This window comes from Rhinoderma darwinii, chromosome 4 (assembly GCF_050947455.1).
Source record: "Rhinoderma darwinii isolate aRhiDar2 chromosome 4, aRhiDar2.hap1, whole genome shotgun sequence".
Taxonomy (NCBI): Eukaryota; Metazoa; Chordata; class Amphibia; order Anura; family Rhinodermatidae; genus Rhinoderma; species Rhinoderma darwinii.
Genome location: NC_134690.1, coordinates 112,477,573 through 112,501,019, shown reverse-complemented (window position 1 = coordinate 112,501,019; position 23,447 = coordinate 112,477,573). Strand labels below are relative to the sequence as shown.

General features: G+C 44.4%; 1 protein-coding gene across 1 annotated transcript in view; it reads right to left on the bottom strand.

Moving 5' to 3' along the window:
* Positions 1–23,447, bottom strand: part of LOC142760819 (guanylate cyclase soluble subunit beta-2-like) — a 57,035-nt gene that overhangs the window by 24,203 nt on the left and 9,385 nt on the right. The window contains exons 4-7 of the mRNA XM_075863999.1: positions 14,154–14,314; positions 13,100–13,199; positions 12,098–12,279; positions 8,607–8,733 (exon numbers count right to left, since the gene is read on the bottom strand). Coding sequence (XP_075720114.1) covers positions 8,607–8,733; positions 12,098–12,279; positions 13,100–13,199; positions 14,154–14,314 — 570 coding nt within the window. The remainder of the gene's footprint in view (positions 1–8,606; positions 8,734–12,097; positions 12,280–13,099; positions 13,200–14,153; positions 14,315–23,447) is intronic.

Here is a 23,447-nt window from a genome sequence, read left to right as displayed (position 1 = left end):
GGAGATGCAATACTTTAAAACCGAATGGCTTAAACGCAGAATACATTCTAAGTAATGTACATTAGGACCCACCTGCACTGGTACAAGTGGTTCCCTCTACTAATCATTCGTATACTTTGTTAGATTGTAAATAGAAATCTCTTTATAGGTTATCGTTATAACATTTCACTTACACATGTTTTTTATCTTTACAGATATCATGTCTGTCACTTGAAGAAAGTCACTTATTCAACGGATGATTGTTCTGCTCACAAGATGTGATCCAGCCTGTATTTTCCTTGCTTTATATAATAAAATATATTGTTCGGCACTTGGTGTGTTGATGTGACTTTAGTTTTATTTCTTTATTACAGTATTGTTTTCATGTTACATTTTCTATGGCCATATTGCCTTCATTTCATTATTCTCTAACCCCAATAGCTCCCCTTAATGTTATTTTATGCTGCCACAGGCTCTGAGTATAATACTTCTAGACATATCCCAGTACAATGTGCAGGAACACAGAGTTAAATTGGTTTTCCAGACAGTAAAAATTGATGGCCTATTCTCAGGATAGATCATCAATAGCTGATCGCTCAGGTTTCCAACTGACGGGAACCCTGCCAATCACCTGTTTTGAAGGGGTCGCAGCACTCATACGAGCGCTGCTTCCCCTTCATTCCAGTCACTGCTCATATTGTGAATCACCGACACAGCATTAGCAGTGATTCACAGTATTACAACCTTCTCCCATTGAAGTGACTGGGAGACGGCTGTAATACTCTGAACCACCGCTACTGCTGCGATTCACAGTGTCATGGACACAGGGTATGTGGACCCACTAGGCCGCTCCGCCGTAGCGGGGAGGCAGCTGACCAGGTCACAGTCTATACGAAAGTCAATGGCAGACACTAACATTTGGGTACCTGAAATAGTCCAGACGGTGGCTGTGGCTTTCATTACGGATGGAGGCTGGTGTGGCAGGTCGCGCCAGACGTGGCGGGCAGTATCCGATGAAGCAGAAGAGACTGGACGTGGCAGAAGACACAGAACGTGGCAGAAGACACTGGATGTGGCAGAAGACACTGGACGTGGCAGAAGACACTGGACGTGGCAAACGACACTGGACGTGGTAAACGACACTGGACGTGGCAAACAACACTGGACGTGGTAGACGACACTGGACGTGGCAGAAGACACTACTTCAATGCAGGTAGGCACAGGAACTAGAACAATACGGAATACAGGAACGGGTAACAGGGCACGGGTAACAGCTGGAACGTGAAACACTAAGGGACCATTTGCGAGACAGACTGGGATAGACTAACAACGCTCAGGCAAGGATCAGAAGGCCAGGGGCCTTCTTATAGACCAGGAAATCAGGGCAGTTGATAATGATGACGAATAATTTGTGTGTGCGCTGGCCCTTTAAGGCCGTGCGCGAGCGCGCGCGCCCAACGGGACACAGCAGGACGGAGCAGAAGTGAGCGCTGGCGGAACCATGGCTGCGGGTGGCGGGGGGTGAGTAAACCCGATGGCCCCCGGCCATGGACGTTACAGTATCCCCCCTCTTACGCCCCCTCTTCTTGGGACCAGAGCGGGAGAGGAATTTTTTAATGAGAGCAGGAGCACTGAGGTTCTCTTCTGGCTCCCAGGACCTCTCCTCAGGACCAAACCCTTTCCAGTCCACCAAATAGAAAGTCCTTCCTCCTACCCTCTTGCAGTCCAGGATCTCTTTTACCTCGAATACATCAGAAGGGCCGCTGGGAGCAACTGTGGAACTAGAAGTCTTGCTGTAGCGGTTCAGAACCACTGGTTTCCGGAGGGACACATGGAAGGAGTTAGGGATTCTGAGGGTAGGAGGCAGCCGCAGTTTATAGGAGACAGGGTTGATTTGTAGCAGAATCTCAAAAGGACCAAGGAACCTGGGAGCGAACTTGTATGAGGGTACCTTCAAGCGAATGTTCCGAGAGGACAGCCAGACTTTAGTCCCCGGAAGAAACTGAGGCGGCTCTCTTCTCTTAGTATCTGCCTTTCGCTTCATGCGATCTACTGCCAGCAAAATAGAGGACCGGGTCTGTTGCCAGATTTGCAGGAAGTCCCCATATGCAGAGTCAGCAGCGGGAACCTGAGATGAAGTCGACACAGGAAGAGGGACTCTGGGTTTTTGACTGTACACGATGTGAAACGGAGTGGAAGTGGTGGACTCACTTGTGTGGTTTTTATATGAAAACTCGGCCCAAGGAAGAAGCTGTACCCAGTTATCGTGCTGTGAAGAGATGAAGTGGCGGAGATAATTTTCCATGATCTGGTTGATCCTCTCAACTTGCCCATTGGATTGGGGGTGATAGGCAGAGGAAAAGTCCAAACTCACATCCAGGAGTTTACAGAGGGCTCTCCAGAACTTAGAGGTAAACTGAACCCCCCAGTCGGAGACAATGTGAAGAGGCAAGCCATGCAAGCGAAAGATGTGCTGAATGAAGAGACTCGCCAGTCGGGGAGCAGAAGGTAGGCCGGTCAGTGGGATAAAATGTGCCATCTTAGTGAACCGGTCCACCACCACCCAGATGGTGTTGCATCCTGCTGAGGGAGGAAGGTCTGTGACGAAGTCCATTGCGATGTGCTGCTAGGGGGCACTGGGTACAGGCAGAGGTTGAAGCAGGCCGGCAGGCTTGGAGTGAGTCACTTTGTTAGAGGCACACACCGTGCAAGCAGAGACAAAGTCCAGAACATCTTTAGGTAGCATGGGCCACCAAAAGTGACGAGCAATCAGGTCTTGGGTTTTACGGACACCAGCGTGCCCAGCTAATTTAGAACTGTGTCCCCAGCGGAGAATTCTTTTTCTGTCTGCCAACCGAACAAAAGTTCTCCCCGGAGGGATATTTCTAAGCTGCAGAGGATTGGCGGTGACAACGCAGGATGGGTCTATGATAGTCTGAAGGGACTCCACCGTGTCTTCCGTCTCAAATGATCTGGACAGGGCATCGGCCCTCACATTCTTGTCAGCGGGGCGGTAGTGGAGCAGAAATTGAAAACGGGTAAAGAACAGCGACCACCTGGCTTGACGAGGATTCAGTCTTTGAGCGGACTGAAGGTAGGTGAGGTTCTTGTGGTCGGTGAAGATCAGGATGGAGTGAGCTGCGCCTTCTAGAAGATGTCTCCACTCCTCCAGGGCCAATTTGATAGCCAGTAGCTCCCGATCTCCAAAGGAATAATTGCGCTCAGCAGAAGAAAACAGTCTTGAGTAGTAGCCACATACTACTGCCTTTCCTTTGGAGCTCCTCTGGAACAGAAGTGCGCCTGCACCAACAGAGGAAGCGTCCACTTCTAGTGAGAACTGCCGAGATACGTCAGGATGATGGAGGATTGAAGCTGAAGTGAAGGCTTTCTTGAGGCTAATGAATGCGTACTCTGCCTCTGGAGTCCACACCTTGGCGTTCACACCCTTCTTGGTAAGGGTAGAGATGGGAGCCGTCAGAGAAGAAAAGTTCGGAATAAACTGCCGGTAGAAATTGGCGAATCCCAGGAACCGTTGTATGGCCCTTAGGCCTTGAGGACGTGGCCATTCCAGGACGGACTTTAGTTTCTCAGGGTCCATCTTAAGGCCTTGATCCGAGATGACGTAGCCCAGGAAGGGCAAAGACCTCTTTTCAAAGGTGCACTTTTCCAATTTGGCATACAAGCGATTCTTTCTTAGTCACAGAAGAACTTGACGAACATGCCTCCGATGGGTCATCAGATCTGGGGAGAAAATTAAAATATCATCGAGATAAACTACAACGCACATATAGAGGAGATCTCGGAAGATATCATTAACGAACTCCTGAAATACTGCGGGAGCATTACACAGTCCGAAGGGCATCACTAGGTATTCGTAGTGCCCATCGCGGGTGTTAAATGCCGTCTTCCATTCGTCACCCCGGCGAATCCGGATTAGATTATAGGCCCCCCGCAGATCTAGCTTAGAAAATTTTTGGGCTCCTCGTATGTGATCGAAGAACTCGGAAATAAGTGGCAATGGTTATTTGTTCTTGACCGTGATCTGATTGAGACCACGGTAGTCAATGCAGGGTCGAAGAGATCCATCTCTCTTTTTACGAAGAAGAAGCCTGCCCCGGCCGGGGAGGAAGATTTTCGAATAAAACTCCTTTCCAAGTTCTCCTTGATATAGGCTGACATAAATAAAGTCTCTGGCAAGGAGAGAGGATATACTCGTCCACGGGGAAGAGAAGCATTGGGAACCAGTTCAATGGGACAGTCATTATTCCGATGTGGAGGCAACGTCTCAGCCTCTCGTTTGCAAAAGACATCCGCAAAACTGGCATTTTGAGATGGTAGGCCCGAAAGTGACTGAGGCAGAGGGGGCACAACAGGACGGACTTGTGACAGGCAATGGCTATGGCATCTGGAACCCCATTGAAGAACCTCTCCAGAATTCCAGTCAAGAGTCGGGGCGTGTAGACGGAGCCATGGCAGACACAGCAGGATAGGATTGATAGCCTTGGGTAGTACCAGGAAGGTGATCTGTTCTGAGTGAAGAGCTCCGACCCGTAGTGTCAACGGCTCTGTGATGAGCATGATCGGATCAGGCAATGGTGGACCATTCACGGAGGCAACAGCCAGGGGTCTCTCCAGACGGACTGTGGGTAGACGAAACCGATCCACTAGATCCTGTTGGATAAAATTAGCAGCCGCTCCAGAGTCAAGATAGGCGGAGGAAGGATGTGATGTCTCAGGAATCGATAGTCTGGAAGAGGTTTTAACGTTTTAACGTTTGGAGACGTTCCACCTAGAGTTGCCTCTCCAATCAACCCTAGGTACTGGAGTTTCCCGGTTTCTGTGGGCATTGGCGCACAAAATGACCCTTGAGGCCACAATACATACAAAGTCCAGAGGAGCGTCTGCGCTGCTTCTCCTGTTCAGATAACCGGACTCTGTCTACCTGCATGGGTTCTTCAGGTAGCGCACTAGGAGAAGACAATAGTGGTCTCTGGACAGAGGGTGCTGGTCTGTGGACCCGGCTCTCCTGACGAACCTCTTGAGAGCGCTCCCGGATTCTCATATCAACCCGGGTGGCTAACAGGACGAGGGCATCCAAGTTAGAAGGAAGGTCGCGGGCTGCCAGTTCGTCCTTTATGTGAGAGGACGGTCCCTGCCAGAAGGTCGCCACCAGTGCCTCATTTTTCCATGCCAGCTCAGCTGCTAGGGTACGGAAGGAGATAGCTACTCCCCTACTGTGGAGCCTTCTTGCTTGAGGGTCAACAGAGTGGCTGCAGCAGAGGATGTTCGACCCGGCTCCTCGAACACGGCACGAAAGGACTGCAGGAACAAGGCTAGGTCCGCGGATACAGGTCCTTGTTGCTCCAAGATTGGGTTCGCCCATGCGAGGGCCTTGCCAACGAGGAGGGAGATAATGAACGCCACTTTGGCCTCCTCGGAGGGGAAGAGATGAGGCCGTAGCCTAAAATGCACCGTGCATTGATTGAGAAATCCTGTACATGATCTGGGGTCACCGTCGTAGCGAGGAGGAAGAGGCAGAGGAAATGTGGATCCGGAACAAACAGGAGGAGCAACAGGCAGTGGCACAACAACAGCTTCAGGAGGAAGAACCGGAGGTGGAACAGCGAGTAGATCCAGGCGGACCAGGATATAATTCACTGCCTCAAGGAATTGATCCTGACGTGTGCGTAGGTCCTGCATCTCTGTCTGAATCTTCTGTACTGCGATCTTGGGCTGGCCAGCGGGTTCCATGGCCTGAGCGTACTGTCACGGACACAGGGTATGTAGACCCACTAGGCCGCTCCGCCGTAGCGGGGAGGCAGCTGATCAGGTCACAGTCTATACGAATGTCAATGGCAGACAGTAACGCTTGGGTACCTGAAATAGTCCGGACGGTGGCTGTGGCTTCAGCACGGATGGAGGCTGGTGCGGCAGGTCACGCCAGAAGTGGCGGGCAGTATCCGATGAAGCAGAAGACACTGGACGTGGCAGAAGACACAGGACGTGGCAGAAGACACGGACGTGGCAGAAGACACTGGATGTGGCAGAAGACACTGGACGTGGCAAACGACACTGGACGTGGCAAACGACACTGGACGTGGCAGACGACACGGGACGTGGCAGAAGACACTACTCCAACGCAGGTAGGCACAGGAACTAGAACAATACGGAATACAGGAACAGGTAACAGGGCACGGGTAACAGCTGGAACGGGAAACATTAAGGGACCATTTGCGAGACAGACTGGGATAGACTAACAACGCTCAGGCAAGGATCAGAAGGCCAGGGGCCTTCTTATAGACCAGGAAATCAGGGCAGTTGATGATGATGACGAATAATTTGTGCGCGCACTGGCCCTTTAAGGCCGTGCGCGAGCGCGCGCACCCTACGGGACACAGCAGGACGGAGCGGAAGTGAGCGCTGGCGTCTCCTAGGAAGGAGACGGGGACCAGCGCTCACGGATCCATGGCTGCGGGCGTCGGGGGGTGAGTAAACCCGACGGCCCGTGGCCATGGACGTTACACACAGTATGAAGAGTGATTGGAATGAAGGGGCAGCAGGGCTCGTATGAGCGCTGCATACCCTTCAAAACAGCTGATTGGTGGGGGTCCAGGCAGTCGGACCCCGAGCGATAAGCTATTGATGGCCTATCATGAGGATAGGCTATCAATTTTTACTCTGGCTGGAAAACCCCTTTAACTTCACAGCCGGCCATTTGGCGTGTACTGTTCATGTGGTCGCTGAGTGTTGCTAAGATACTAATAAACACTCCCCCACTCAGATATCAGCACTAGTCCTCTAGTAACATGGTCACGGTAGATTTTTCCACAGCAATGTCCTATTGATTTCTCCCCTACACAGGTGCACTAGCACTTTAAGAATGCTGGGCGACCTCCCATTGTAAACACATCCTAACATGCTGGATTATATGTGAGTCCTCCTCATTTGTATATTCATTAAATAAGCACAGGTTCACTTTATCACTTACTATCATAAAACAGACTGTTAGGCTCAGTTCACACGTTGCGTAAATACGCTGGATTTTCTGCAATGATATTCGTTATGGAAAATCCACAGCAAATACAGTAGAAACAAAGTGGCTGAGATAAAACAAGTCTCATCCACATGCTGCATAAATACTGAGCGGAAAAAAATGCTCAGAAATTGACATGCGGTGGGGAATTTTATTCCGCAGCATGTCAATTGCATTTGCGTAAACGCTGCTAATTTGTTGCGAGTTTTTCCCCATTGAATTCAATGTGAAGGTAAAACCCTCAACAAATTGCAGTTGTTGCATTTTTTGCCGCGGGTTCACAGCGATTCTGCTGCAAAAAATGCCACTCAAAAAAAAAAATCTTATAACCTTATATTTACCCAGAAGTCTGTGTTTCTTCCTCCAGGCCCGGCTCCTGGGATAACGTTTTATCCTATGTGACTGCTGCAGCCAATTACAGGCTGTAGCGGTTGTCACATGGGATGAAACGTCATCCCAAGAGGCCGGCCTGGATAATGTTCAGAGAGCCGGCCTCCTGGGATGACGCTTCATCCCATGTGACAGCCGCTGCAGCCAATCACAGGATGAAATGTCATCCCAGCAGGCCAGCCTGCTAGCATGCCGGCTAAGTGCTGCAGTTTAATGCAGTGGATATTCCAGGCGAAAAGCTGTACCACAGTTTGGTACGGTTTTTCGCCCGGAATTCCCTGCGGCGCACAGGGCGGATACGCTGTGTGCTTTTACGCAGCGTATCCGCTCTGTGTGAACTCAGCCTTACAGTATACTATGAAAGATATTGCAGGTCTATTTATATGCCATATATGCACAATGGTAATGTAGATCACCCTTTTCACTGGGCTGCCTGCATGCATCCACCATAGGAACTGTATTTTGATATTTTGCCTGATTGTACACTGATAATTGTAACTTGCTTATTCACTTGCTCACTCTTTATATACGTGTGTGTATACCTACTAACAAGCTGCTTGAGAAAGGCTCAGGTTATGTGAGCCGAAACGTCGCACTTTTGGGGTCAATAAAGCACCCTCTTTTTTCACCATAAGCCTTTTGTGAGTGCTGCCTATTTACTGCTATTTATCTAATTATCTATCACCATATCTATCTATCATCTATCTATCTATCTATCTATCTATCTATCTATCTATCTATCTATCTAATTATCTATCCATCTATCTATTACCATATCTATCTATTTATCTATTACCATATCTATCTATCTATCTATCTATCTATCTATCTATCTATCTATCTATCTATCTATCTATCTATCTATCTTTTACCATATCTATCTATCTATCTATCTATCTATCTTTTACCATATCTATCTATCTATCTATCTATCTATCTATCTATCTATCTATCTATCTATCTATCTATCTATCTATCTATCTATCTATCTATCTATCTATCTATCTATCTATCTATCTATCTATCTATCTATCTATCGTGGTCAAAATGTAATGCTGCACACCACCATTTGCACACTATGCAGTTAATAAAGCGCTGTGCACACATTACACAAAGAAAAATTGTCCCGTATTTTATAACACCATATAATTTAATTTTTTTCAAAAAAAGGAACATTAAAATGACTTTTTGAAGCCTACGATACCTCTTCCAAACTGAACAATTCCTCGTATGGTCCCCCAGTGATTCTTCTTCCTTACAGGGCAGACAGATACTTGGTTTGCTCTATCTCGAAGTTTATTAACAGCATTTTCAATACTCTGTGAAGTAATCTAGAAAACATGTGTTACCAAGTTACTAGTCAAACTATTTAAACAGGTCTACTTTGCCTACAATGGCCTATGATACAGTCTGAATACAGTAGACCACCACTAGCCTAAAGTCTACAGAATCAAAATAACGTTGGACTACTCTGCTTCTCCATGGGTTATACACAGTCACTCCAAGAGAGCTTCAAAGTCAGTTTTGTGCTCTAGTGCCACTGAATATGTCCACTTTACACCTGATAATCCAGGCAATTCCAGAGTAGATATCAGTTTGGAACTATCTTTGGGGATTGTGGGACTAAATGTATTTTACTGTATATATAGGAACACCACATGCAATGTAGTGAGCAGTGCTACAACTAATATACAGTTCAAAACAAACAGCCTCTCAGTAAACACATAGCTCAGCATCAAGGGTTAACTCTAAAGACCAAAACTAGATCTACACCTAAACAAAAAGGGACAATAGAATGCAGCAAAATTTACAAGAGTATAGAAGGAGACCATCTAAGGGTCTGTTCACATCAGCGTTTTGTTTCCGTTGATGGGTCCCGTCAGACCTTTCTGTCAGAGGAACCCATCAATGGGAAGGCAAATGGAAACCATAGCTTCCATTTGCATTACCATTGATTTCCCAATGGACAACGCCGATTGCCGACGGAACCCATTGACTTTAAAGAGGCTCTGTCACCAGATTTTGCAGCCCCTATCTGCTATTGCAGCAGATAGGCGCTGCAATGTAGATTACAGTAACGTTTTTATTTTAAAAAAACTAGCATTTTTGGCCAAGTTATGACCATTTTTGTAGTTATGCAAATGAGGCTTGCAAAAGTCCAAGTGGGCGTGTTTAAAAGTAAAAGTCCAAGTGGGCGTGTATTATGTGTGTACATCGGGGCGTTTTTAATACTTTTACTAGCTGGCCGTTCTGATGAGAAGTATCATCCACTTCTCTTCAGAACGCCCAGCTTCTGGCAGTGCAGACACAGCGTGTTCTCGAGAGATCACGCTGTGTCGTCACTCACAGGTCCTGCATCGTGTCAGACGAGCGGGGACACATTGGCACCAGAGGCTACAGATGATTCTGCAGCAGTATCGGCGTTTGCAGGTAAGTAGCTACATCGACTTACCTGCTAACGCTGATGCTGCTGCAGAATCAACTGAAGCCTCTGGTGCCGATGTGTCCGACACGATGCAGGACCTGTGAGTGACGTCACAGATCTGCACTGCCAGAAGCTGGGCGTTCTGAAGAGAAGTGGATGATACTTCTCGTCAGAGTGCCCAGCTAGTAAAAGTATTAAAAACGCCCCGATGTACGCACATAATACACACCCACTTGGACTTTTACTTTTAAACACACCCACTTGGACTTTTGCAAGCCTCATTTGCATAACTACAAAAATGGTCATAACTTGGCCAAAAATGCTCGTTTTTTAAAAATAAAAACGTTACTGTAATCTACATTGCAGCGCCTATCTGCTGCAATAGCAGATAGGGGTTGCAAAATCTGGTGACAGAGCCTCTTTAAGCCCTTAACGCACCAGGACTCACCGGTACGTCTTGTAGCAGGGGGAGAAATGTGGAGCGCGCTCCATATGCTGCGGGTGTCGGCTGTGTTTTATAGCCGACACCCAGGAATAACAGGCAGGAACAGCGATTACGCTGTTCAACCCCTCAAATGCTGCAGTCAATCGTGACAACAGCATCTGAGGCATTGAAAAGAGGAGGGCGGCCCCCACCAACAGCTCATCACACCCCCCCCCCCCACAACGACATCGGGGGTGACGATGGTTGTTATGGCAGCCCAGGGGCCTAATAAAGGCCCCAGGACTGCCCTCACTCTGCCTCTGTTAAGATGCCTGTAAAAATTACGATATACTGCAATACATTAGTATTGCAGTATATTGTACCAGCGATCAAACTCGCTGGTTCAAGTCCCCTAGGGGGACTAATAAAATGTGTAAAAAGAAGTGAAATAAAGTTTTTAGTAGTGAAAATTAAATTAAAAAAAATTAAAAGTTTAAAAAAAAAACCTTTCCAACTTTTCCTCTACAGTAAACAAAATTGGCATTGCTGCATCCGTAAAAGTCTGAACTATTACAATATAGCGTTATTTAATGCGCATGGTGAACGCAGTAAAGAATAAAAACGCCCAAAATCTGCTGGTTTTTGGTCACCTTAGCTCCCCAAATTTTTTTTATAAAAAGTGATCAAAAAGTCATATGTACCAAAAAATTGTACCAATAAAAAATATAGCTCGTCCCGCAAAACATAAGCCCTCACACCGTTCAATGCACGGAATGATAAAAAAGTTGCGACTCTCAAAATGTTGTAAAACAAAACAATTTTTTTTTTTTTAACAAAAAGTTTTCGTTTTTTTAAAGTAGTAAAATATAAAACAATCTATATAAATTTGATATCACCTTAATCATATTGAGCCACAGAATAAAGTTAAGTTGTTGTTTTTACCACAGAGTGAAAGACATAAAAACGGAACCCAAAAAAGAATGGAGGAATCGCAGTTTTTTCCAATTTCAGCCCGCAAATAATTTTTTTCTAGCTTTCCAGTACATTATATGGTATGTTAAAAGCTACCAATAAAAACTACAACTCCTCCTGCAAAATATAAGCCCTCACACCACTCTATTGACGGAAAAATCAAAACGTTATGGCTCTTGGAAGGCAGGAAGTGAAAAGCAAAAATGAAAAATCAAAAAATGCCTGTGTCCTTAAGGGGTTAATAGGTTCCGTCGACTTTCCGTCGGGGTGTCCGTGATTTTACCAGACACAATAGCGCAGCATGCTGGTAATCTATTGCTGAGATGTTAAGTTTGGTAATTAATATAGCGATTAATATAAAGTAATCAGTAAGGGCTGAGAATGGTTCACCTTTTTATATGACATATTCAGTATATTGTTGTTTTTAACGTCAGTAAGTGGTTATATTACAGAGTTATGAAAGTAACAATAAGTCGGTTTGGATGATGCGGTTGTATTATGGGCCAGCAACGCAAACAGCATAGGAAAGAACGCAGGTGCAGTAGACCTCAATATCATGCCTAGTGTGTTTGTTGTGATCCAATAGATAATGTTCACATCACGACTGTTCAATACATCTACTATCTGCAGCTCTTCTGTTATTGGAAAACTAACATTCTTAGCAAAGAATTAGGATAGATTCCTTCTGATGGGGTAGTCTCCTGCCACTATCAAATTGTAAATTATGTACACAATAAAATAAACATAGAATAATAATTTTTTCCTCCCAAGGCTTAGTTTCTTTTATTGAAAAACATAAATCCTCCAACAATTCCAACCCCACTACTAAGGAAGCAACAGCAATGGCAAAGAACGATATAAAATAACGACAAACCTGTTTGTTATTTTGTTGCGCTGCTTGTCTATTGGAGCTTTTAGGTGGAACTATAGGTCGCTGAGTAACTAGAAAAACGATGTGTTCCTTCTTTCCTGTTCTTTCTTCCTCATCCGATTGACTTATTATCTCCATAGAAATTTCCGTTTTGAAAAAGTCCATTGCTACCGCCCCCATAATACCTAAACAATACAAAAATAGACATATCAATGTTTATATTAGCTTTAAAACCCATATCATTGCAACTTGTACTGTTACATGTTATTATTATCCACCAGGATTAAGATTGTAAAGGGTCTTAAGGGGGTTTTACACTGGGCGATTATGGGGCAGACGAGCCTTCATCAAACGCTCGTTGCCGATAATTGCCCTGTGTAAAGAGGGCAGCGATCAGCAGATGAACAAGTAAACGATCGATAATCTGCTGGCCGTATCATTTTAAAAAAGTAAAATATTATCGTTGTCAGCAGCACATCTCCGACAATGGGGAGACGCGCTGCCGACATGATAATAAGGTATGGGGACGAGCAATCAGAGTAACGACCGCTCGTTCCCATCCTTAGCTTCGTGTGACAGGAGCAAACGAGTGCCGATCATCGATGTCTCGTTGATCGGCGCTCGCTGCACTGGCCGATTATCGGCCGGTGTAAAAGGGCCTTTAGAATATATGTGTTTAGTGCAACCAGTCTATTTGTAGTTACATGGTTACAACGCCATTGTAAACCGGCATAGATTTATACTAGTTCATCATGATGATTACCTCCAATACTTCATAGTGACCCTCAGCATTGCCGTCCACTTGCTCATGAAGTAACATTAATGTACTCAATATACTTTATGGCACAGACCATCACTACCAACCGACCAACTGTAAAGATACCCAACTGCAGAGACCCTCAACAGATTCCACAGACCAAACGGCAGACTAAGTTGAAAGCTGCTTTGCCCTGGAGCTTTCTTGTTACAATTATCAATCACAAATATAATATACAATGGTAATACCTGGAACAATATGACACAGTCCTCTTCTGTCCGAGTAATAATGCAGATGCATTGAGCCATCATCATTCATCTCTACCCTAAAAGAAGGGGCATTCATGGCCTGTACAGAACAAGGGTATATGGTTAATTTGTGGCACATCATGGCCAATAGTTCCTTTTATTCATTCAGTATGAAACATTGTATACAATTTATATTTATTTTCAATGTGTTTTATATGGCTGAGGAGGCTTTTAGAATGGTTGCCATATTGTGGGCTTTGGCACCAGTTCCCAGAGTTTAATGACTAGAATAGTCAATTAGTCCTTGGCAGTCCAAGATGTGTCTTTCTTCACATAGTTTCCATAAATTCTCTTATAATGTGGAGTTATCAGCGGGGACCAGTCGGGTAGCTCCTCTCAGACCTCTCCCATTAACACAGCTTTTTTTTTTTACCCATACAACGTTTGCTCACTTGATTCTGTTCTGCTCACCATTCTCTGTGAGGTCTAGAAATTCTTGTTCTGAAAATCCCAGAGGATCAAAAATTTCCAAAATTCAAAAACTTCTCTATCTTTAAGTCACTCTCATATTTTCTCCATTCTGGACTTAGGCCTGGACACTAGCTGAACCTCTTGACCAGGTATGCATGCCTTTATGCATTGACTTGATGCCAGAGGATTTGCTGACTAGATATTTGCAGGTACACAGAAGCCACTGAGGGTGTATCGCAGCTCTGGAAGTTACTGATGCCCTTTCTGTAGTACATAAGGCTCCCTTTCCACATTACAAATTAAAAAAAAAAAAAAAAGGAAATAAACCATTTCGGGATGAGATGGGAAGAAGGATCAACAAACACCACAGCGGGACAGTTTGCTGACATGAAACCCAACTAGGCGGGAGCCCCATTTTGCACTTACTTTGGGGGCCACTCTCCTTTATGTCTGCCCATGAGTAAATTCATGCATAAATCATCTAAAATGAATATGAACTTTTCGGATTTTTCTTTTTTTGTTCCTGTTTTGGTTTCTTGAACTTAGTAACACAACATACATTATCCGTTCTAAGGTGTCTCACCTGGTAAGATAGCGATAGATAACTGTGTAAAGCATCCAGGTTAGCAATAAATTCATAGAGATTTCCACCTAGAGTCCTCAGCATGTGGTCATAGCCTGACCTTTTACAGAATTCAAAGAAATACTCTCCAAACTGCTGCAGCACAGCCTCTTGCGAAATACCTGGGGAACAGTTCATTTTAATTTAGTCTTTATTACAGAAGAATTCATATTCCACATTCATTAAATATGCAAATGAAACATATTAAAAATAAGTCACTAAATGCAACATTTTTACAGCAGTCAAACTAAACATGGCATAGTGCCGTGTAGATGAATCCAAACCCATTCGGATAATTGCCATGTGGGTCTATGGTTATCAGAGTGTATATTATGCAGATAACAAAGTGCGTATCATAAATACTAATAAAGTTAAACAGGGAAACCAAAGGGACACTTAACCTTAAAGTAAGTGTCCACCTTTTAACACCATGTCTTTTTGGGGCCAAAATTATGTGCTTATGGAGTACTTAATACTGGATATTTCTATAGAAGTCGGAGCCATGTTTCTCTGATACATATCTCCAAATCGCCTGCATAGACATAGGGTAAAATAACGGTCTGGCTGCCTGCAAGTGCCATTAAAGGCAGCATGGGAGCTTACTGCGTACGGGCTCATCATTCAGTTCAATACATCAGTATGCAGTAAGCTCTCATGCTCCCTCTAGTGGTGACTGCAGACAGCCGGAATGGTAGGATTTAAATCTATGCAGCGGATTTGGAGTTCTTTATCAAAAAAACCAAAGCTTTGCCTGCTATAAAAATACATTAAGAAATCAATCAGTACAGAATTTAGATATTAAAAAAAATTTTTTTAATGGTGGAAATTTGCTTTAAGTTTGCAACTTATTTAGAGACCTGCGCATATCATTCCCACATACAATATGTATTTAAATGTTTCCAAAATTTCTCACAACTAGAGATATGGGAAATAATGTTCACAAAAGAGGGACAATCAGCGTATTAACATTGATTATTCGTACCGTATTATTTTTTGCAAGTCTTAAATTATTCTAATGATCACTGTGATCATTAGAATACGTTAAGACCTGCGAACAATAATACGTTGATTGTCCCTCTTGTATGAACATTGATATCGCAAAAATTATAAAAATAAGACAATTTTATTTGGAATAAAGTGCTTTTTACAAGCTAAGCAGCTATTTGTCCACTTCATGTTCCTTTCTTTGAAGGATCTACATTTATATTAAAATAGATATAAGGATGGAAAATATATATTGGATAGGCTACATCTCCAATTAATTAAAGCACTGTAATGTATCTAATACTGATGATTTCAGATTATCTACTGTTAGCCTAGCAGGTTCCTTTAGTGTGGTTTACTCTCCTTCTTTTCCTCCACCCCTCCTCCACTATACAAGGAAACACATTTCTATAAAGCCAGCCATAGCTCTAGTATCTATGGGGACTGTCAGATTACATTTTTCCTGGTTGGTTATATTTTTCCCCTGAGTTAAGGAACACTAAACCTAGAAAGAAAAGGAGAGGAAAACAAAAACCAAAGATATTTTGTTAGTTTATAAGGCCTTCTTCACACACAGATTTATTTTCTTACAATCTAAAAACAGTTCTAAATTATAAAGTAACATTATTTTTTATGTGGCATTTTTAATCCACACAATATAAATGCAGTTTTTGGTGCAGTTTTTTTTTCTGCCAAACACATGGCCTTCTTTAAGTTTATCACTGGCTGCAGTGGTCACATGGGAGAAAATGTCACTTTAAGACGCCGGCAAAACTGACACCAGCCCTGGGAGGAGTGACGTGTGGGAGACCAGGGGGAGGTAAGTATTGACCTTTTTGTTTGCTTTCCTCATCTGGTGTCTGCTGCGCCAATTCCGGCCAAAAGGTCTGCACGAAATCAAACACGATTTGGTGCGGACTTTCGGCTGGAATTCCCTGCGGTATCTGGGCCAGATTTGCTTCTGAGTTTTCCGCAGCAAATCAAACCTAGGGGGCCATACTTTAAGCAATGTCTCCATAAAAATTAACAATCAAGTTTAGCAAACATTTTAATGGAAGAATAACTGATTAAATTAATGCTTGTCTATGACTAGTGTAAAATATATACATATATTTTATATATATATATATATATATATATATACATATATATTAGGACAAATCATTCATCAAGTTCAAGTGTCACCCAGGTTTCTTATTTCAGTGATGTAGATCCTGGAAAGGCTGTGGACAAGTAACAATAAGTTACTGAGATTTTGGATCCAGGATTTAGGGGTGATCGAAGAGCTTGTGTGGGATTCTACTGTTGTATACTAACCCTGCAGACTAGTGTGATGGATGGTCCATTTGCTTATATTCTCTGTATTAAATTACATTATAAATTGTCCAGCATGCTGAATTATGAAGATATGTATTCTCAATTTTTTAATGACTTTTCCTCTACATAGTTCTGCAAAAATATGTTTCTCTGAGTTATATAATGTGTGATACGGAGAACTGTGTGTTTGACCTTGGGGGATTTGTAATTGTATGAACAGACTAGTCATTACGAAGAAGGGAAGTGAGATGAGAATAAAATAGACACTGATGTGGCCTCTATGGGAAAGAACAGTTAACACCACTCTATTGTATGTTTGTCTCCAGGTGTTACCTGATGTCAGCATTTTAATGAAGAATTATAATAATGCATTTTAAATATTCCTATGGTCTGCTATTGGCTGAATGAAAGTTATTGTCACATTGCCTCTGATTGGTTAACCTCAATACTACATCCCTTTTGAATGATATTATTGTAATTGAGTTTGGCAATAAACCGTAGAGGAGTATTTTGCGCATACGAGCATTGTCTGTGTGTTATTTCTCCTCTCTCATATCGATATGAAATCTCCTGATTAGGATGCTGGATAAAGTTCCTGGCGTGAGTGTCGGTTGGAATACTCGTCTAAATTTCAATCAAATATATATATCCAAAAATCAGCCAGCAATCCAAGGTGTAAGCAAAATGGTTATGGTGCTTTATTGGTCCATAGACAAATGCGACATTTCAGCTCAACACAGGCGTTTTTTCGCATTTTTCTATGGACCAATAAAGCACCATCACCATTTTGCTTACGCCTTGGAGTGCTGCCTGATTTTTGGATCTACTTGTTTTGGGTCCCTTGGTCTTGACCCGGGCAGGCTTGCACCGACATACAATTGAGGCTGTGCGGATGACATCTTTTTGGAGTTATATATACATACATACATACATACATACATACATACATACATGCATACACAGTATGTATATATATTTGGAAAACTTACTTACTGAAATTTTTATTTCCTGTAGTCCAAGGCAGCACTTACACAGGGGTTAAAGTCTATTGACTGCCGGATTGAAGAGACAGGGTTAATAAGCAGTATATGCAAAAAACAATTAAATTAATCAATTACTCAGCCTTGCCCTATAAAGCTGCCAGAGACCAGAATGAAGATGCATTAGTTGCAAGCAGTAGAAAATTATTGGGTGCGATATTGTGCTGCCTTGGACTACAGGAAATGAAAATTTCAGTAAGTAAACTTTCCAATTCCTGTTCATCCCACGGCAGCACTTACACAGGGGACTTATAAAGCAGTGTATCAAGGGAGGGAGCAGCTTTAAGCATTCGTTTACCAAAGGCCGAACCTTCTGCAGAATGGACATCCAGCCGGCAGTGCTTCACGAAGTTGGATGGTGATGCCCATGTTGCTGCCTTACAGATTTGATCAAGACAGAGATTTGGACTTTTCCACCCATGAGGCGGTGGTGGATCTGATTGAATGTGCCCTGATATTAAGGGGGGAATCTTGACGACCTAGATTCATAGTACTTTCTGATAAGAACTCTAATCCATCTGGCAAGAGTTGACTGGCTAGCTCAATTCTCTTTATTGGACCCGTGAAATTTAAGGAATGATGCCTCGGAACTCCTGAAGAGTCGAGAGTGCTGAAGATATGCCAGGATTTCTCTTTTCACATGAAGTAGGTTCAGGTTTGAGGATAGCACTGGACTCAAAAGGACTATTCCCCGATTTATGTTTGACACTAAATGAACCTTTGGAAGGAACCCTGGCATGGTTCTCAGGACAACAGCATCAGGAAGACATCTCAGGTATGGGACCTTAGAGGACAAGGCTTGTATTTTACCAGTTCTTCTGGCTGATGTTATGGTCACTAAAAACAGAGTCTTAAATTAAAGATACTTCAGAGAACCTTCCTGTAATGACGGAGTAGGGAGAAGGACAAGTGAACCCTAATCTACCCACAACCCAGTCCCTGCCTATTGCACGGCCCGTCCTAGGCGACGGCGTACAACTGGGCGACAGTCCCTACACTCAATATGTGCATGACAGACAACAAGACAGGGTACACAGAAGAAAGGGAAGTGGGGCAGTTGCCCCCGGCAACAGCGTGAGCAACAGGAGTAGTGAACGAGCCGAGTCAAACCAGGAGTGTACGTGGTAACAAAAGCAGAGCAGGAGAGTAGTCAGTCAAGCCAGGGTCAATATGAAGCAGGTCAATAGTAAATCGCAGGTACAGCAGAGCCAGGAAACCAAGAGAATCACAGGCACAGGACAAGCAGCAAATTAAGGTATACATAGACCAAGGGCGGGAGCTAGAACCGTCTGGCCAGGCTGCGATAGGTTCTCCCACTCCTCAGCCTACCAGCCTGAGTGGTAGCAGAACGAGTCACTCTAGCAGAGCTAGGCACAGATGCAGGCTGATTAACCACGGGCGTCGACACAGAAGCTATGTCAGGCAAATCCTTTACACTTCCCCTATTGGTTCAAAGGGAGGATTACATAGGTGATTTAAGACCATAGAAAGGTCCCATTATGGTACAGTTCTCAGTCTATTGATTCCCTTGAAGAGTCTGGACACCAAAAGGTGACGAGTAAACTTTTCTTCAGAGAAGGCATTAATTGCCGTTATATTAATTTTTAAGCGTGTCAGGTCTGAGTCCCTTCTTGTAAAAACTCAAGGGAAGTCACATCAAACAGGTCTGTTTCTCTGGAAACACTCGGATAAGAATATATTCCAGATGCGGGAATAGACTTGAGGTACTTGGTTTCCTAGAGGTTGACACCTCTTCAGAAAGGTCCTTGGATTTTAGGGAGCTCTGCGCAGTCTTCAGGCTGTCAGGTGCAGGTATCCAAGATTGGGATGCAGGACCATTGAGGGAACAGTAGATTCTTGTGTGATTGTAGCTTCCATGATCTTCCTCTGGATTAAGCTAACCTGAGTGAAAATCATACCCTTCTGGGCCAATGGCAAACAATGGCTTCCTTTCGTCCTGAATCTTCATCAGGACTCGAGGAATTAACAGAAGAAACACATAAATGAAGGTCCTCTCCCAGAATATGGATAGGCCATCTATGGCCACAGGAAGGACCTTCTTGTAAACAGAGCAAAAGTTAATGGTCTTGGTGTTGGATTTGGATGCCATGACATCCAGATGAGAATTTCCTATTCTGTCTGTGATCTATAGGAAAACCTTCTGATTTAGGTTCCACTCCCCCAGACGTAAGGAATATCAGCTTAACCAGTCCACTCTGGTGTTAAAGTCCCATCTGATGCGCATGGCTGAAATAGACAGGAGGTTGTTTTATGCCAATTCCATGATTTGACCACATTCCTGTGTCACAGAAGCACTTCTGGTACCACCCTGTTTGTTCGGATAGAACACAGTCAGAAGGTTGTCAGACTGGATCTGGACTGGCTGCTGTTGTAGGAGTTGCTGGAACTTAAACAGGGTTAACTTGACCGCTCTAATTTCTTCACTGTTAGAGGATAAGGACATTTCCATTCTGGACCATTTCATTAATTCCTCTAGATCCTGGGGTATGTGGACCCACTAGGCCGCTCTGCCGTAGCGAGAGGCAGTTGGCCAAACCGCAGTCTTTGCAAAAGTCTTAGCAAAATAGTATCTGTAAGAGTCCAGACAGACACAAGGTGTAACAGACTCTTTGGCACAGGTGATTTGTGGTACAGATGATGCTTGGCATGGCAGATGACACTGGACGTGGCAGATGACACAACATGACTAACACTAGACTTCAGCTCAGGAACAAACACAGTTACAGGATACAGGAACACTGGGAACAGGATACAACTAAGGGACCATTTGCAATACGAACATGTGCAGACAACAACAAAGCTCATCCAACGAGTGGAAGGGCAGAGCCCTTTTTTATAGTCCTGGGTGATCTGCGGATTGGTCAGGGAACTTTTAGGGCATGCCCCCACGTGGCGGATTTCCTCCGCAGCTGTCCGCATCAATGCCGCACAGAATCTGCGTTGCAGATTCTGCGGCGGATCTGCCCAAAATGTGCAGTAAATTGATGCGGACTAGCTGCTGCGGACTGCGGTAAAAGTGCTTCCCTTCTCTCTATCAGTGCAGGATAGAGAGAAGGGACAGCACTTTCCCTAGTGAAAGTAAACGAATGTCATACTTACCGGCCGTTGTCTTGGTGACGCGTCCCTCTTTCGGCATCCAGCCCGACCTCCCTGGATGACGCGGCAGTCCATGTGACCGCTGCAGCCTGCAGCCGTCACTTAGACTGAAACGTCATCCTGGGAAGCCGGACTGGAGACAGAAGCAGGGAGTTCTCGGTAAGTATGAACTTCTATTTTTTTGACAGGTTGCTGTATATTGTGATCGGTAGTCACTGTCCAGGGTGCACAAACAGTTACTGCCGATCGCTTAACTCTTTCAGCACCCTGGACAGTGACTATTTACTGACGTCTCCTAGCAACGCTCCCGTAATTCCGGGAGCCCCATTGACTTCCTCAGTCTGGCTGTAGACCTAGAAATACATAGGTCCAGCCAGAATGAAGAAATGTCATGTCAAAAAAGCAAGACGCATCCACACCACACATAACATGTGCATGACAGCTGCGGACTTCATTGCGGAATTTAGAATCTCCATTGAAGTCAATGGAGAAATTCCGCCATGAGTCCGCAACCAGTCCGCCACTGGTCCGCAACAGACAGAGCATGCTGCGGACACCAAATTCCGCTCCGCAGCCTATGCTCCGCAGCGGAATTTTACACATCGTCTAAACGAACACTGCTAAATAAAAGTGGAAGTCAATGGAGAAACGGCTCCGCTGCGGATTAACGCTGCGGAGTGTCCGCAGCGGAATTCAAGTGAAATTCCGCCACGTGTGAACCCAGCCATACATGTGCGCGCGCTGGCCCTTTAAGTTGCACCCTAGAGGAAACTGCAGATCAGTACGGCCACATGTGCTGGCGTCTCCAGGGAGAGAGATGCCGGCAGGAAGTCAGAGGTCTGCTGGCGCCCGCAGGTGAGAGATTGGGGCGGTCCGCGACTGCGGCCATTAAAATACCTCAGCCACCTTGGTAAAAACCCAGAGAGCAGAGGCAATCTTGAAGGGTATGTAGGAGAAATGGAAATGAAGAATTTGACCCTGAATAGGAACTGTAATGCGGAGAAACTTCCCGTGAGCCTCAAGGACCAGAATACGTAGGTGCATATCCATGAGGTCGATAGTAGCCATCATATAGTTGGCCTGAGGGACGTTGGTCATCGATTGGATGTTTACCATCCTGAATTTCTGTTTGATAAATTTGTTCAAATATGTCAATCCTATGACCAACCGCCATCTTCCTCCCGCTTTTGAAACAGCGAATATAGGAGAGTACACTCCCTGGCCTCTTCCTAGTGGTGGAACTTAATCCAAAGCCCTTTTTTTTTATTTATTTTTTGTCGTATAAATTCCTGTAGAAGGTAAAGGACATTGGAGTTTTTGTTTTTATTTAACAGTAACCAATCCCGTGGACGAGTTTTTAACTCCAGGGCGTACCCCCGCTGTATAGTCAAGGGGACACAGGCTTCTAATGAAGTTTTGGACCGCTGAGCTCCAAAGGTCTGGAGTCTGCCCCCTACATGTGGATCCAGTAGCCTGGGAATATTGGCCCTGACTTTTCTGATCAGAGGACTTCTTGGTCTTGAAGTTCTGATCTCTGTTGTATCTGGAACGCTTCTGTCTCTTGTTGGAAATTGCGCCTTGCCCTAGGTGATCTTTCCCTTTAGCCACGAAGGGATCACAATTTGATCTCCTGGGGGAAGAAGAGAAAGAAACATCTTTTTCTCCATTTAATATTTTAGCACACCTTCCAGTTCAGTACCCAAGAGGGATGATGGGAAAAAAGCAGCAAGCAGAAATTATTCTTCCTCTGGTTTGCCTCAATCAAGAAAAAAAGTTTTTTGTTTTTTTACAGCCTTAATAAAGTCAGCAATTTTCTCCTTTTTGACTAAGTAGATGCTATCAGGGTAGTCATTCTCTGACTTATCAAAATCTGATGGCAATTTATTCTCATATCTGGCATTATCATTAGATGTATCAGCTAGGACAGGAGGGGGCGCTCTTGCTCTCTTCCTGGAGCCTGGAGCTAACTGAAAGGTTTCACACAGCTGACAATGTAATGAATCAATGTGCTTTTTCAGAAACACAGAAGCAGCAAACCCCAATGCTGCATATAGTAAGTTGTGCCTATACTTCCTTCACTTTGTCCTGCTTTAAGAAGGGGAGGCCATCTGAAAGATAAGGAGGCACCGATTTAATAAAGCAGGGTATTGCACAGAGGAGGAAATAATACCATACAGGCACATTTAAACTATAAAGGATCCTGCTGCCCAGACAGAGCATAGGATCACATATGCATAACCAGACCTTTAAACACAGCGAACATAACACCAGGCACCGGGAAACAACTGTGCTGTGGACATTTTTGAGAAGGGAGGTGCATACGCCAAACTACCAACACCACTACAGTGGCCAAACTGAAATACCTTACCAGGAAACTAGAGCAGCGGCCATGTTGGTGCACCCGATGTCAGACAGGAGGCACAGGTAACTTGGGTCCCCAGGTATCAGAGGGTAAATAGCCTTGATACATACATCTCAAGGGATCCATATACTGGAGTTCAGAATGGCTGTGGTCCGGCGCTGAGGGACAGGTATCACCTGTATACAGCATCAGCGGAGTATGGTACATTCAACCCTGTATCCTAGGCCTTAGGGAAAGAGAACACTCTCGGTATAGCGGGCCTGAAATAACACTGAAGGTCTTTGCCTTTTGTCTGCTATCCACAGCAAGAGACAAATAAAATGCATCTTCATTCTTGCCTCTGGCAGCTTTATAGGGCAAGGCTGAGCATATACTGCTTATTAACCCTGTCCCTTCTATCCGGCAGGCAATAGACATTAACCCCTGTGTAGGTGC